The sequence below is a fragment of the Leopardus geoffroyi genome, chromosome A3 (assembly GCF_018350155.1).
Source record: "Leopardus geoffroyi isolate Oge1 chromosome A3, O.geoffroyi_Oge1_pat1.0, whole genome shotgun sequence".
Classification (NCBI taxonomy): Eukaryota; Metazoa; Chordata; class Mammalia; order Carnivora; family Felidae; genus Leopardus; species Leopardus geoffroyi.
The window spans coordinates 62,640,306-62,656,703 of NC_059336.1; the positions used below are offsets into that span (position 1 = coordinate 62,640,306).

General features: G+C 40.7%; 1 protein-coding gene across 15 annotated transcripts in view; it reads left to right on the forward strand.

Annotated features, from left to right (window-relative positions):
• Positions 1 to 16,398, forward strand: part of KANSL3 (KAT8 regulatory NSL complex subunit 3) — a 44,100-nt gene that overhangs the window by 146 nt on the left and 27,556 nt on the right. For 4 of the 15 annotated variants that reach the window (XM_045445830.1, XM_045445833.1, XM_045445836.1 and 1 more), the window contains exons 1-5: positions 87 to 334; positions 991 to 1,255; positions 3,895 to 4,065; positions 14,459 to 14,549; positions 14,676 to 14,861. In XM_045445830.1, coding sequence (XP_045301786.1) covers positions 1,041 to 1,255; positions 3,895 to 4,065; positions 14,459 to 14,549; positions 14,676 to 14,861 — 663 coding nt within the window. In that variant the 5' untranslated portion in view covers positions 87 to 334; positions 991 to 1,040. Of the gene's footprint in view, positions 1 to 23; positions 495 to 990; positions 1,256 to 1,700; positions 1,760 to 3,686; positions 3,759 to 3,825; positions 4,066 to 7,986; positions 8,049 to 13,183; positions 13,228 to 14,458; positions 14,550 to 14,675; positions 14,862 to 16,398 lie in introns of those variants that run through there. The other 11 variants (XM_045445831.1, XM_045445832.1, XM_045445835.1 and 8 more) reach the window with 9 other exon arrangements.

Genomic DNA, 16,398 nt, shown 5'->3' on the forward strand with positions numbered 1-16,398 from the left:
GGGGCGGGCGGGGACCTCGGCGAAGGCTTCAGGACTCCCTGGGCATGCGGCGACCGGAGGGCTGCCCGGGGCGGGGCCGCTGTGGTCGGACGGGCGCGTTGGGCCGGGGGAGGACTTGGGCCGCCTTGACGCGGGCGCCCAGCCGGTCCGGGGCCCGTGACGCGGGCGGGAGGCGGGTGCGAGGCGGCTCCTCCTCGTCGCGAACTCTCGGTGACCTTGGCCAAGTCACTTCATTCCCCCCTCCCGAGCCGGCGCCTTCGTCTGTAAAGTGCGAATTATAAGCCCTGCCTACTAGATGGGGCGTTTTAAGGTTCGGTGGCGAGACCTCGGCGGAGTACGTGGAGTACCGGGCGGTTTGCCGGGGACTGCCCACCCTGGGGCGGGGGAGAGGGGCCTTCCTGGGACAGCGTTTTGTTGCAGCCTTTGGGCAGGAGTTCTCCTTTGGAGATTTTAGAGACTCCAGAGAATTACGAAATAGTTGCAAAACTTTTAACGTAAGAAAGAAACTTGAAGGGCTTCCTTGAGGCCCACGTTGCCCTGCTGTTAGGAGGGTGCTCACGCCCTGGCCGTGGAGACGCTCCGAGAAGATTTAGAAAATCGTGTGGAGCAGCCGAGCGAGCGACACCCTTAGCTTTGGAAGAATTGTTTGTGATTTCTGTTGTTTGCCAAAACCCTGTATGGGATTTATGGTGCTGGCCAAGCAAGTTTAGCATGTGTCCATGTGAGGCCTTTGTGAACAGTGGATTTAGTCATCTTTACAGTAAACGGATTTTGTAGAGATTGAGTATGGAGGGTCCTAATGGTGCCAAAAGCCTTTTTGATTGGTGGTGTGGGATCTCAGGAGCCCTTCCTATGGTGGGCAAAGGTCTGCGGTGTAATGGACACTCCATTTATGAACGATAGGTCACAAAGGAAGCGTATTAGATATTCTAGGTTGGAAGACGTTTATAGAGTCTTTGAATTGACTTAAACTGAAACTTCTCACTGCAGGTGACTAGTATGCAGATACCCATTCTCTGACTTGCTGGCCCTCTACTGACATGGCCCACCGGGGTGGGGAGAGGGACTTCCAGACTTCAGCCCGGCGCATGGGCACCTCGCTGCTCTTCCAGCTTTCAGTGCACGAGCGGGAGCTGGACCTGGTTTTTCTGGATCATAGCTATGCCAAGCCATGGAGTGCCCACCCAGATGCCAGTAGTGCTCGCCCCACCCGCATGCTCTTTGTGACTCCCCGGAGGCAACATGAAAGTAACATGTGAGTTTGGGCTTCTCTCCTAAGGGCTGCTGTTGCCCTAATTGAGCAGTAATCAGATGGTGGAGATTAGAGAGAATTTTATTGTGGGAGCTTGTATCGGGGGCCTTGGATACTTACTTCAGTCATCTCTGTTAAGCAGTGTGGGGATATCAGGCCTATATGTAGACCTTTGCATTCAAGACATCTAACAAATTAGGAAAGCAAACAACATCTACATAATATGGTATATAATATAGGTATCTATAATAGGATTTATATGGAAGGAGTGAAGAAAAAGACTGAAGAGTTATTACCACTCAGGATTAGACTCATTCCCTTTAGTCTGGTGTTCTGGCTTATTCCAACACTGGCAGAAATAACCTTTTTATGGTGATGTGATTTCCTTTTGCTGGCTTCACCCAGCAAAGTTTAGGAGCATATTCCAAGACCTTGCTTTCTCTCTTAGCTTGTCACCACCCATGGGTGCTAGGTCTGATTATATTTTCAACTGGACGACATTATAGGGTAAGGACTTTTTTCATAAACTTACTGTGTAATATTCATACAGTTACATTTGGCCTAAATAAACTTGTTTATCAGTTCTTTTGAGCTTTAAGGTATGGTATTCGAATTCTATTTCCAAATTGGTTGATATATTTTATTTTGATGATCAAATCATGACCTTAATAATTTTATAAACTTTTGGGGGGAAGAGACTTTTTTTCTTTGTTTTACTCTGATTCAATGTCTAATCTTTACTACAGGTTTTAGGTTTGTTGGTGAATAGAGATCTTGGATTTTGCTTCTTTATATCTCTCATTGAGCCTTAATGAGCTAGAGGTACCATGATGTGTGTGTTTTAAACAGTGTAGAATAGTGGTTTTATTTCATTTCCCAGTGAAGGCAGCATTTTGTTAGCTCTTTTAGTTGTACAGGGCGGGGGATTTGTGACTTTTAGGGATAATCCAGCATAATCTTGCCTCTGGCCTAGGGCATAACTGAAGAGCTCTTTTAAAGCTTCTTGTTAACGTTGAAACTCCTATGTTCAGATCTCATGATATTTTCTTTAAGTGACATTCTGTGGACTTGCTCATTTCAGTGCTTAGAAAATTATTTCCTCTTATAAGCCATCTCCACATACAGGTCCTGAAAGTGGGAATTTAGCATGTTTTAGGGACTCTTTTTAAGTCATTGTGCCTAGAATATTGTTATAGTGAGGGTGTTCGTGGGAGCTAGGGGAGAAGTAGGCACAGACTACCTCGTGTAAGAATTTGATGAGTGATAAGAAGTCACTGAAGGATTTTAAGCTAGAGATTGGATTTATATTTTTAAAAGATCGCTTTGAATTTTTATTGAATAGATACAGTTCAGAAGTGGAAATAGAGAAGGCTTGCTAGGAGACTATTGTAGTAGTGGGGGCCAGAGATTGTGACAGGTTGGATAGGGGCAGGAATAGTACAGATGGAGAAAAAGGATGGCCTTGAGATATATTTCATAGGTAGAGCCAACAGGACCTGCTGTGGTGAGTTGGAAAGATGGGCCAGGACTGAAGGGAAAGGTGAAATTAGGATGACTCAGATTTTTGGCTTAAGTAGCTGGGTGGTGCTATGAGTTGGGGACTGGGGGCTTGGAGGATAGGTTTGGAATTGTGAAATCCAGAGTTCCTTTTTAGACATACAAGTCTAAGTGCCTTGCCCAGTGTCTGGTCCAGAGAAGATAATCAGCTCTTTCACCCACCACCCAATCTAGCTGCACATTATTTCACTTCGTTTCTTAATGATATAGTTATTCCAGCTATTGGGAATGGGTGTCATTAAGATCATTGGGGTCAGAAGGTTGAAGTGATGTTTGGTAGACAGCCAATAGACAATTATTACTGGTATAGTATTTTGAGTGACTAAGTTGGTACAGCGAAGAGCCCTTATGGCACTAGGATTTCATTAACATTTTAAAATATGAAAGATCCATCACATGTCCATTTCTATTTGTTTCTGTTCTAGGCTTCTTACACAATGAGTTAAATAACTAAGGTGTCTACATTCCAGGCGATCTGTCTTAGACAATCATAGACTTTTACAGCCTATAATTAACTACGGGTTGACTTGCTAACGAAAGGGAAAGTATGTAAGAATAATTTAAAACTCTAGACTAGCACTGTCCAATAGAACTCTCAGCAATGAAAAAATGCTCTGTGTCTGTGCTATCTAACATAGTAGCAGCTAGCCACATCTGTCTGTTGAACACTCGAAATGTGGCTAGTGCAACTGAGGCACTGAATTTTTAATTCTGTTTAATTTTTATTTAAACAGTTGAATGTGGCTTATAGCTACTGTATTGGAAAGCACATCTAGGTGGTCAGGTTCGCTTATAGAATATATTTGTCTTTTAAAAACTACAAGTGTTTGTTATTTTTTGTATGGACTCACTTAAAAATGACTTTGTGTTCCCCCAGCACATAACAGCATGTCAGAGGGCAGAGATCTAGACAAGTGTGGGAAAGATGACTTTGGATCATAATTTTCTTGTGGGTATAACATGCTTATACATACTTTAAAACTGATTATATTAAAGAGTCATTTTTTGGCAACCAGATGATCGTTAAAACACCTGTGTTGTGTGAAGTACGTGTGGCCTGGTCCTATTTCCTCACCTGTTTACAGTGAATCAGACGTCCCAATAGATGTGGAGACAGTCACATCAACCCCTGTGCCGCTCTACGACAATCAGAAGGCACGCAGTGTGATGAACGAGTGTGAACGGCATGTCATCTTCGCCAGGACCGATGCAGATGCTCCTCCTCCACCAGAGGACTGGGAGGAGCATGTCAACAGGTAGGCCGCTGCTCGGGAGGACTGGTCACTACAGGGTTAATAGTCATCACATTGTAAATATTTTGTATCATCATCTTCATTGAAACACATCTGTTAGGAGCTTATTTCATTTGCAGCCACACAAGTCAGAATGTTTTCTTTTTTGTTGTTTATTTTAGAGAGAGGGAGAGAGCACATGTGCGCAAGAGCACACACAAGTGGGGGATGGGCATAAAGAGAGGGGAACAGAGGATCTGAAGAGGGCAAGTCAGAATGTTTTCTTAACTCTCTGTGTTATAACTCTCAGCTCAGGATGCAGTGAGGTGCTTGAGGAGGGCTTGCGTCTTACCCATCTTTGCATCCCTGACACCTAGGACACTGCCTGGCACATAGTAGGCATATAATAAATGTTTATTGAATAAGTAAATGAATCAAATATGATAGGTATGACTAGTTCTGTATTTTACATAGTACAGGTTTTATATGTTATGGGACTACAAACAAACCATTAAATAAGAGTACATTTGTAAGATACTGTACTTATATGGTCTATAACTAGAGTAATGAAAATGTTTTGGAGTCGCTTGAAAAGCTAACAGATGTTTGATTTGCATGGCTTTTAAAAATAGTTTTGCAATCTGGTTTTGAGGGAACACTTCAGCCCATTTTCATGAGTTTGTTAGCTGATTTTATTCCCATGCTTCCTACTGACCCAGGGGACTCCACTCTTCTCCAGCTCATTTGTCATTGTTTCTTTAGCATACTTTGTTTTACATTTTTTTAATGTTTTATTATTTACTTTTGAGAAAGAGACAGAGTGTGAATGTGGGAGGGTCAGAGAGAGAGGGAGACACAGAATCTGAAGCAGGCTCCAGGCTCTGAGCTATCAGCACAGAGCCTGACACAGGGCTCGAACTCACAAGCTGTGAGATCATGACCTGAGCTAAAATTGGATGCTTAGTGGACTGAGCCACCCAGGTGCCCCTAGCATACTTTTTTTTTTAAGTTTATTTATTTATTTATTAGAAAGAGAAGGTGCAAGTCAGGGAGGGTCAGAGAGAGAGGGAAAGAGAGAATCCCAAACAGGTTCCACACTGTCAATGCAGAGCCCGATGGGTTTGAACCCATGAACTGTAAGATCATGACCTGAGCTGAAGTTGGATGCTTAACTGACTGAGCCACTCAGGCGCCCCTCCTTTAGCGTTTGTTTATTTTTTACTTACTGCATTATAGTATTATGAAGATAAAATTTATGTACCATACAAATTACCTATTTAATGTGTACAAACAGTGGTTTTTACTTTATGCACCACCACAATTTGGTGAACATTTTTGTCATCCACAAAAGAAACTGTACCCATTAACAGTCACTTCCATTTCTTCCCAACCCCTTCAAGCCCTGACAACCTCCAGTCTACTTTCTGTCTCTCTAAATTTGCCTACTCTGGATGTTTCATATAAAATTTTTTTTTTTTCAACGTTTATTTATTTTTGGGACAGAGAGAGACAGAGCATGAACAGGGGAGGGGCAGAGAGAGAGGGATACACAGAATCGGAAACAGGCTCCAGGCTCTGAGCCATCAGCCCAGAGCCCGACGCGGGGCTCGAACTCACGGACCGCGAGATCGTGACCTGGCTGAAGTCGGACGCTTAACCGACTGCGCCACCCAGGCGCCCCTGGATGTTTCATATAAATGGAACCATACAGTATGTGGCCTTTTGTGTCTGTCACTTAGCATAATATTTTCAAGATTCATTCATGTTGTAGCACCAGTTAATACTTCATTCCCTTTTATTGCTGAAATTCCATTGTGTGGATATACCACATTTTGTTTATCCATTTGTCACTGATGGATATTTGGGTTGCTAACATTTTTTGACTATTTTGAATAATGTTGCTATGAACATTCATGTACTTATTTTTTTGTGGACATATGTTTTCAGTTCTCTTGCATATATATCTAGGAGTGGAATTGCTGGGTCATATGGTAACTCTTTTTAACTTTTGAGGAATTTCAGATCATTTTCTTTTAAAAAATTGTTTTTAATCCTCAAATCAGTTTTCTAGGTGTGCAGGATGGTTTAGTGTTGATCTGGCTATTTCATGGACACGACACACAAAAAAAACTTCCGTGCTGTTCTGCCATCTTGGCTCCTCTTTTTAAAAAATTTTTAAAAATGTTTATTTTTGAGACACACACACACACACACACACACACACACACACACACACACACACACACACACACAGAATGTGAGTGGGGGAGGGACAGAGAGAGGGAGACACAGAATCCGAAGCAGGCTCCAGGCTCTGAGCTGTCAGCACAGAGCCTGACGCGGGGCTCGAACTCACAGACTGCAAGATCATGACCTGAGCCGAAGTCGGACGCTCAACCGACTGAGCCACCCAGGTGCCCCTCCTCAGACCATTTTCTAAAGGGGCTACACCATATTACATTCCCACCAGCAGTGTGTGAGAGTTCCAGTATTTTCACATGTTGGCCAGTACTAGTACTGTCTGCCTTTTTTATTTTTATTATTATTCTAGTGGATGTGAAGTGACATCTCATTGTGGTTTTAATTTGCATTTCCCTGATGGCTCTGTCTCTATTTATCTACTATGTGTAAGGGAATGTTAAAATCTTTACATCAATAGTTGATAGGTAGTAAACTTGCCATAATGATGGAGATCTCTTGTTTTATAGTAAAGAGGAAGAGGTAGTTAGATAGGAAGAAGGGTACAAAGGTTTGAGGCAATTGGCATGATTTATGAATCTGGTCAGAAACAGGGAATGAGATTGAACAGGTATACTTGTGTAAGCAAAGTAGTAGCTATTGTAAGAGGAGCCGTTCTGCACCTGGGTGAAGAGCTTGTGAAAAAGTTGTTTGGGGTCTTGAATTGGAATTAATGTTGTGCCCTAAGAAGGAGAAATGCTCTCCAGAGCTTCACCTAAACAGGGACACTTCTGCTGTAATTGAAGATCAATGACTGGAATATTACCAGAGTCAGTGAATTCAGCAAAATGGCTTATCACCATTGTTACAGTTAATAGTAATAAAAAAAAATAGTGACAATGGTAGTAACAAAAAAGAACTACCATTTGTTGAGTGCTTCCTAGGTGCCAGGCATTGTGCCAAGCGCTTCATATGCATTACTTCTTTTAATCCTCACAATAATGCTCCGAGATATATCCCTTCTCCATCTCTCTTTTATAAGATGAAGAAACTGAGCTCAGGGAGTTTAAGAAACCTTAGTTTAGGAAGTGGTGGAGCAGAGATTTATCCAAAGCAAGCCATCTGACTCCAGAGTTCAGTGTTTTTGGCTGTGTACCCTTTCTTTAAGGGCACATCTGTCAAAGAGACACCAGTTAGTGGTGGCTGAACAGGGTGGCCTCACACCATCCTTTTGTGGTGTTATTGGCTGCCTTGTCCTCAGTTTGCAATTTCTGAAACTGCATGGAAAAAATGCATGAAGTTTTTTTTATCTGTTCACTATGGTCGTGATCAAGAAGTTTTGGAGGACTCTTCAAACTTAACCAAAGTCATTAGAGACTTAATGCATGTGAATATCAGCTTCTTAATTTATAAGAAGAGAAATAACTTGCAAGGCAGATGAGATACGGGGGTGGCCTGGCCAGAGCATCGATTCTCAGTTGGAGTCTGGGAAGCTGTTCTGTTCCAGAAATGGGTGGTAAGTGGACATTTTGCTCTGGAAGCACCCTCCAACAAGGCAGCTAGCACCCATCTTTCCTCAAAGCAAGATGGGCCCACAAAGTAGGCCAGGGTACATCTTCACCTGCCCAGTCCTGCAGAGAAACATTGACCGAGTCTTATCTTTGGCTTGTCTTTCTCCATGTGGATCTCCATCCTTCTGTTATGACATTGCCACAGATTGAAATGATTAATTAGCGCTCAGTTTATCTCAGATTATTTGTTTTTTAGTGTCTGATGAGATTTTGGAGGCGTCTTCTCATTAGCAACAGGCTTACAAACCATCTCTTCAGGTAGGTCACTTTTGCACATAGCTAATTTCATTATTTGATGATACTTACTGGCTTCAATTTCAGAGGTCACCATTTTATGACCTTGTACCTCCCCACCCTCACCCCCTGAATTCTGGATGTGTAGCCTGTGTAGAGCTTGCAGTTAGTTCCCTCTGCTCTGATTATAATCATCTTGTTTCCATTCTTTCCCTTGACTTGATTGTTAAATTGCTGCTTCTTTTCTTGCTGTATAAAATCATGTAAAATTACCATTTCCCACATCAAGAACTCATGGGCTATAGGACAGCACTCTAGAAATCTGTTTTTCCTCAGAGCTTATTGATCTATCAGTAGAGTCAGAAACTTAATTTTTATTGTTAGTGCTCCTTTTCCCCCTTTTGAATTATTTTGGTAGAAACTACCTTTAGATAGCTTTCTGTGTATAGATAATTAGGGCCACCTCCCACCCCCAACTAACTCTTTCTCTAGTAATGCCTGATATTTTGTAAAACAGTTTAAATATTCCTCTCTGCCTGATTTAATTGTCTAGATCAGGGATTGGCACACTGTGGCCCTTGTACCAAATTTGACCTATTGCCTGTTTTTCTATGGCCCATGAGCTAAGAATGTTTTTTCCATTTTTAAGTGGTTGAAAAAAAGTCAAAAGACACGTGAAATTCAGACTTCTCTGTCCATAAATATAGTTCCATTGGAACACAGTCATGCACGGTATTTAGGTATTGTTCATAGCTGCTTTTGCACTATACCCACAGAGTTGCAAAGTGGTGACCCAGACCAAATGGCCCACAAACTCTGAAATAACAAAGTCCGTTATAACAAAGTTTGCTAACCTCTGGTTAGATCGTGTTCTTATATCTGCATGTCAAAGTCATGTGATGTGGAGAACCTTTGAAAATGGTTTACATTTGCTGGTATAGCAATGTTGTCCTGAGGAAGTTGGACTGGCTTTTTTTTTTTTTTTCTCCCAGATGTTTTGTCAAATGCCAAGTTTAATTAGATGCACAGCTTTTGGAAGACATTTAACAAAATACTTCTGACACATATTTCTCAGCATTGCTCAAATGAATTTTAGGACATTTCCAACATTTCAGTAAAAGAATCTAGTGTCCTCAAGCAGGTTGTCTTATCTTAGAATTCAGAACTTCTGAATTCACCCAAAGGAAAATTGTTCCCTGTTTAAAATTTGCTCTAATTATATTTCTTGATATTGTGTGTATCTATCTGTGTATTAACCTTAATTGGATGTTTGATATTTTGAGTCTAAGATCCTTGAGTTGTTTTTCCCTCTCCCACTCCCTCCCTCTTCCTTTTTGCCTTTCTCCTAGTGTCTAAACAAAGAATTTTTATAATCTGAAAAAAATAAGTGTGGCCTATTCAGTCTCTCTGATGTTCTTTGTCTCTCCTCGTTTGACTTTTGGTTAAAAAGAAAATCCTTTAGACATTTTAATATTGAGTTAGTCTCCTTTAAAACAGAGAATAGATTGCCTTTGAAAGTATCTGGCTTTTCTGGGACCAATGTGACTTTGGCTGCTTTGGATAAGATGAGCCAGAGGTCAGACATCATTCAGGTTCTATCAAAGCTTGGGGAACATGAGATTATCTGATCTCATCTAAGAAATGAAGAAAAGGCACTTTTGCACTCATGAAAATTGAATTGGTTTAGGTGGGGGGAGCACATTGACTCACCGCAGTTCCCATCAGCTATTTGACTGTTTAGACTTGTATTTAAAATTCTGTCTCCTGTTTTTAAAATTTTCCTTAATTATATCTTTTGCATGCTCTTTATCTTAATCTTGGGTTAGATCATTTTTTTTTCCTACCCACTTAATTTTCCAGCCTCCCACGAAGCTAACAAAATATAGAGAACACGTTTCAGTTCTTGGAATCACTTTGTTATATATCCAGCAACAATCCTAAGAACTTTTTCTGGGATTTAGACTCTCAACCTTGTGGTTTTTCAATTTAATTTCAGCTGTCGTTGGTGTATGGTAGTAATTTCTAAGTAGCTTTCTAGCCCCCATTTTGTTCACATCATTTTCCTTGCTCTCACCATTTTAGGTTTTAGAATAAATATAGAGTAAGAAAAACAAATAGAGAAAACATCCTGTTATATAATAAAGAACAGGATAATTTTGGAAATGCTGTTGGTGCCTTGTAAATAAATTATATCTTATTCTCTGTCCTTGGAATTAAAGTATGCAACATGATTGATAGACTTTGGGAAAACACAAGAGATTATTGAACATGAAGAAATTGTATTCATTGCTTAACCTGTTTGATTAAAAGTGAGCATTATTACCGGGGGTGAGGCTACAGTGTAATACTACTTTTGAAGTGTTGCAGTTTCTTTAAACATATTATTTTCACAGAACTTCAAATTTGAAGTTTCCAGAACTGGAAATTTGAAATGTTTAACACAGCTAGCTTTTGATCTTTTGTTTCCACTTCAAGAAATACTTGCATTCTACAGAGATACTTGCATGCCCATATAAAGATGTAGACAGATATGTGTATGTGTGTATTTGTGGGGAAAGAAAGGGTGGTCACTGCAACTGTGTATAATAGCAATAAAAGGCACAACCTAAATGCCCACCAATAAGGTAGAACCAGCCATTAAAAACAAAGAGGTGTGTTGGGCGCCTGCGCGTCTCAGTTGGTTGAGCATCTGACTCTTATTTCAGCTCAGGTCATGATCTCATGGTTCATGAAATCAAGCCCCGGGTTATGCTCTGTGCTGACAGCTTGGTGGAAATACATCCATGTATTTCTGAGCCCACCTGAGAATCACTACCCATGAGAAAGATACTACTCATAGGAATGTGTTGTGCATTTAAATAATGTGCAGGAAAATGAGATTATGAAACAATCACAGGCCTTCCTGATCCCAAGGTATCCTGAGTCCCAACATTGAGTTGAAGCTTCTCCCCACCTCCCAAGTCAAAAGTCTCTGAAATAATCAAACCACCACAAAAACGGACTGGATTCTGATGAAGTAGCAGGAATTAAGCCAAGAGAACAAAGGGAAAATAAGAAAAAGGACAATTCCACAAAACCTGAGACAGCTTTTAGTACCCCAGGTTAGAGAAGGGTGGGAAGCTTCAGAGATTAAGGGATTTAGCTGTAGCAAGGATAGCTACTTAAGATAGAGGGTGCTTCTGAATTCTTGATCATGGACTTCAGCTACTCTCTTAAAACTTCTGCTTCGTCAGTTATCATAGCTACCTGAGTTTTTGGTTGCTGGAAGGAGGTCCTTAGAGGTCGTGCTTTCCACACCTATTTTACAGACAAGGATACTGAAGACACACAGCAAGCTCTTTATTACAGAGCTGATTAGAGTCCTGGCTCCTAGTTAGTGTTCTCCTGGACTGTGTGTAACTAGTGAGTTGTAAAACCTCCACCAAGGTGGAGATTTTATTTTTTATTTTACTGAGGACCATTATTTTCTCCCTTTCTAGAGGGTATTTACTCTAAGGACAGTATAGGGTAGTTGTAAAAAGTGAATAACAAAGGGTAATTTGCCCTGCATCTGCAGATTTACTGGGCCATGTTACTAGTATTCTTAGATGACCTGTATAAAATAGGGTATCTTGGTGGTGGTGTATGATGGAAGGGATACTAATCTGTTATAGAGTAAGAAAAATTGAGATTGTTGAAGTTTCAAGCAGCCTCCTTCAGTTTGCCCATCCTGGTATCATGAAGGGCTCAGTTGACAGTTGAACCTGAGTCCTCTCCTGCTCAGTACCCATGTGCTTAGTGTGGTAGGGAGTGTGAGGGTTGGAATCTGTACTCAGCCGTTTACAAGGCTTGGTATGTAATGTGCATACAGTTCATCCATTTATTCAGCAAATGTTTAAGTGACTCTTATGTGTCAGACACTTTTACATGCTGGGGATGTAACACTTAAAACCGATAAAAATCCCTGCCATCTTGGCATTTACATTCAAGCAGAGGGAGACAGACTAAACAAAGAAGTAAAATGGAGCATGAGGTGGGGAGCTGGCTGGAAAGGGGAATAGGGAATCTGGGTGTTGGTAGTTTTAAATAAGGTTGAGTCAGGGGAAGGCTCATTAGAAGGTGATGTTTGAGCAACAACCTGAAGGAGAAGGAGCCATTGTTTCAGGTAGAAGGGATGGATGACAAGGGCCCAGTCTGTGATGTAGAAGCTTATAGGGTGTGTGGGGGGTGGGTTGGGGCATGTGGTGAAGCCCAGTAGGTCAGGGGCAGTCAGGGATGATGAGGTTGGAGAGACTGTTGGGTCTAGACTGTAAGGAGGTGGTTGTTTTCAACTGATTGAAATGGGGCCACTAAAGGCCTTTGAGCAGAGTGACATGATCTGACTTAGGTTTTTTGATTGATTTTCTTTTTCCCCCGTAATTGATTTTCCAAACTGACTTTCCAAAAGGTTGTACTAATTTATATTTCCATCAACAAACTATGGAGAGACCTATTTTCTTACATTCTCAGAACACAGAGTATTAGTAAACTTCTTAATAACTTTTAAGTCACTAAATAATAACTTCATATTTATTTAATCTTCAATAACTTTTAATAACTTTAATGTTTAATAACCTGATAACTTTGTAACTTCACCCATTTGATAGGTGAAAAATAATGTTTTATGACTTTAATTTGCATGTTTGATTTTGAAGGGAGTTTACTTTTTTTGTGTGAACTGCCTTTTCATTTTCTTTGCTCATTGTTTTTGTTTCGAGTGTTTTGTCACTTCCTCACTAATTTTCTGGAGGCTTTTTCTATTTTAATGAAATGACAAGTACTTTTTCCATTGCGTTTTGACTTTGTTTATGATAGTTTAGTGTTTTCCTTTACAGAAGTTTGAAATTTTTATTAATCTTTATATCTTTAATATTTACCTTTCTTTTATGGCTTCTGTTTAGGTCTTAGGTCATACTTAGAAATGTCTCGCTCATTCTGGGTAAATATATATTTGCCACTTTTTTCCTATTCCTTTTGTAACTTTATATTTTTTAATATTTAACTTTTCTACCTAGAATTTATTTTGGTATAAAGAATGATACGTAGGTGTCCAGATTTTCTTCTTCCTATTGGCTAGTGGTCATCTCAGCACTACTTACTTTAACCCTACTGATTGAAATGCTGCTATGATCTCATTCCAGGTTCTCATTTGGGTCTGGCATCCACTTAAATTGTTTTTTTAAAGGTAACTTCATCACCAGTTTTTTTGTGTGTGTGTGGTTTTTTTTAAGGCAGTGGGAGTTAATAAATATTGATTGGGCATCTATTACTTTCTCTTAATCTCTTTACGAAGACTACTGACCAGAGTTGGGAGTATCAGAGTCATTAAGATTGCCAGGAATGGGCTGAAGGAGGCTTTAAAAGCCCCTTGCAATGAGGTGTGATGAGGTGAAAACAAGAGCAGGAGGACTAGTTTCTAATTGCAGGGAGTTTACAGCTAAGTTGGAGGACAATACACAAAGCCTTCCCTAATCAAAGTAGAAGTGTGTATGCCAGTGGCATGGGAGGATGGTTCAGTACTAACTTACATGGAACAGACCATTCAAAAGTTAATTTGCTAATTGTGTGGTATACAGAAAAATATTAAAAATATACACAGAAAAGGGAGAAAGGTAGTGTGGGGTGGAATATTAGGGAGTGGGAGAAAAGTGTCATCTGTTATATTCCTAAAGCATTATTTTTGGGGTGCCTGGGTGGCTCAGTTAGCTAAGCATCCAATTCTTGATCTCAGCTCAGGTCTTGATCTCAGGATTGTGAATTCAAGCCTTGTGTTGGGGTCCACACTGGGTGTGAAGACTACTTTAAAAAAGAAAGCTAATTTATTATTTATTTATTTATTTATTTATTTATTTATTTATTTATGTTTTTTAAAGTAATCTCTACACCCGCCGTGGGGCTCAAACTCCCAACCCCGAGATTGAAAGTCACACGCTCTACCGACTAAGCCACCTAGACGCCCCCTAAAGCTAATTAAAATAGGCCTCTTATCTTAGTCTGAGGTTTTAGTACACTAAAATGCTTGTTCATGCTGTCTTTTTTTGTGAAATATTAAACTCTTGAAACTCTTGAAATTCAAATATATTTGTGCAATGGTGCCATGCTTTTATTAGTGGATTATTTTAGCCTCTAGATAATTAGCTTTGCTAGCCCTGAAAAAATTTCACCCATAACTGGTTTTGACTTGTAGTATATATATTAATATAAATGTAAACTAAGGTGACTTATGGGCAGGATTGGGACCAGAATCTAGGTCTTGTGCTTTAGCTCAGTGGTCTTAGATTAAAGCTGCTTTGAGTTATATTGTTTCACAGTGGAGACAAAAAAAAAAAAAAAAAGTGGCGTAATCTTTGTACAGTATACTTGCATGAGGAGTGTCTCCGGAGTTTGACTTTAATTCCTCAGAGTTTCTCTTATAGGACTGGTTGGACAATGGCCCAGAACAAGCTCTTTAACAAGATCCTCAAAGCCCTGCAGTCTGACCGGCTTGCCCGCTTGGCCAATGAAGGGGTAAGACTCTAGAAGGGCTCTGCCTTGTTCAGCCTTACTGGCTGACTACCTTGACGATCCCCCTACCTACTCCAGTTGTTAATAAGGTGGCCCTTCACGTGTTATCACTTCACTTACATCATCCAGGCTTGCAATGAGCCAGTACTACGCCGTGTTGCTGTGGACAAGTGTGCGAGGAGAGTGCGGCAGGCTCTTGCAAGCGTGAGCTGGGACACCAAGCTGATCCAGTGGCTGCATACCACCCTGGTGGAGACCTTGAGTCTGCCCATGCTGGCTGCCTACCTGGATGCTTTGCAGACACTGAAAGGGAAGGTAAGGCTGTGATTGGCATCTGTCCTGTCCTGGGGTAGCAGTCTCTGCTGTGGGTTCAGGAAGTGGGGTTGGGCAAGGTCACTGCCTGGTCAGCCTGGAGGACATGACTGAAGCTAAATAGGAGACGTGTTATCATTTCACGTTTTGTCTGGTGTAAATGTCTTCAGTCCTGCTGTCTCCAGGATGGAGCGTAGGGTTTGAAAACCAAAATGTACTTTAGCCTCTCTAGTCCTGTCTGCAGCTGGTGGTTTGAGTCACCTCTGAGGTCAGATGAGAAAAGAATTACCACAGAGGAGACAAAGGACTTAACAGGGAGGCGTGTTGAGAAGGAGGCAAGAAGCCGACTTAGCTGTTTGGAGTACAGGATTGCAGAGTGGGGAGTTTTCCAGAGCACTGTCCATTCTAGGCTGCGCTCTCAGCAGTGGTTCCTCTATTCTCAGATTCTTCTTAGACTATCAGGTTCTGTCTAAAATTTTTTAAAATTTATTTTTTATTTTTATTATTGAAGCATAATTGGGATATAGTTTCAGGTGTGCAGCATAGTTTCTTGACAATTCTGTACATTACTCAAGTGTTCCCCACAGTAAGTGTAGTCACCATCTGTCACCATAGAATGTTATTATAGCATTATTGACTATATTTCCTATGCTGTACTTTTCGTCTCTGTGACTTAATTTATTTTATAATTGGAAGTTGCATCTCTTAATCCTCTTCACCTATTTCGCCTGTCCCCCAACTGTCTTTCCTCTGGCAACCACCAGTTCTCTGTATTTATGAGTCTTTTGTAGCTTGTTCATTTGTTTTTTAGATTCCACATATAAGTGGAATCACTTGGTGTTTGTCTTTCTCTGACTTACTTCACTTAACATAATATCCTCCAGGTCCATCCATGTTGTCACAGATGGCAGAATCTCATTCTTTTTCATGGCTGAGTATATTCCATTATATATATACCACATCATCTTTATCCATTCATCTGTTGGTGGGTACTTGGTTGCTTGCATACCTTAGTTATTACAAATAATACTGTAGTGAACATAGGGGTGCTTATTATATCTTTTCAAATTAGTGTTTTCTTTTTTTTTTTTTTTTTTTTAATGTTTATTTGTTTTGAGAGAGAGAGTGTGTGAGCAGGGGAGAGGCAGGAGAGTGGGGGGGAGAGAGAGAGAATCCCTAGTAGGCTCCATGCTCAGTGCCGAGCCCAACATGGGGCTTGATCCCACGACTATGAGATCATGACCTGAACTGAAATCAAGAGTTGGACTCTTAACTGACTGAGCTAACCAGGCACTCCAGTGTTTTCATTTTCTTTGGATAAATACCCAGCAGTGAATTTCTGGTTCATATGGTAATTCTATTTTTAATTTTTTGAGGAACCTCCATATTGTTTTCCCCAGTGGTTGCACCAATTTACATTCCCACCAATAGTGCGCACAAGGGTTCCCTTATCACCACATCCTTGCCAACACTTGTTATTTTTTGTCATTTTGATATTAGCCATTCTGACTGGTATAAGGTGGTGAGTCCTTGTGGTTTT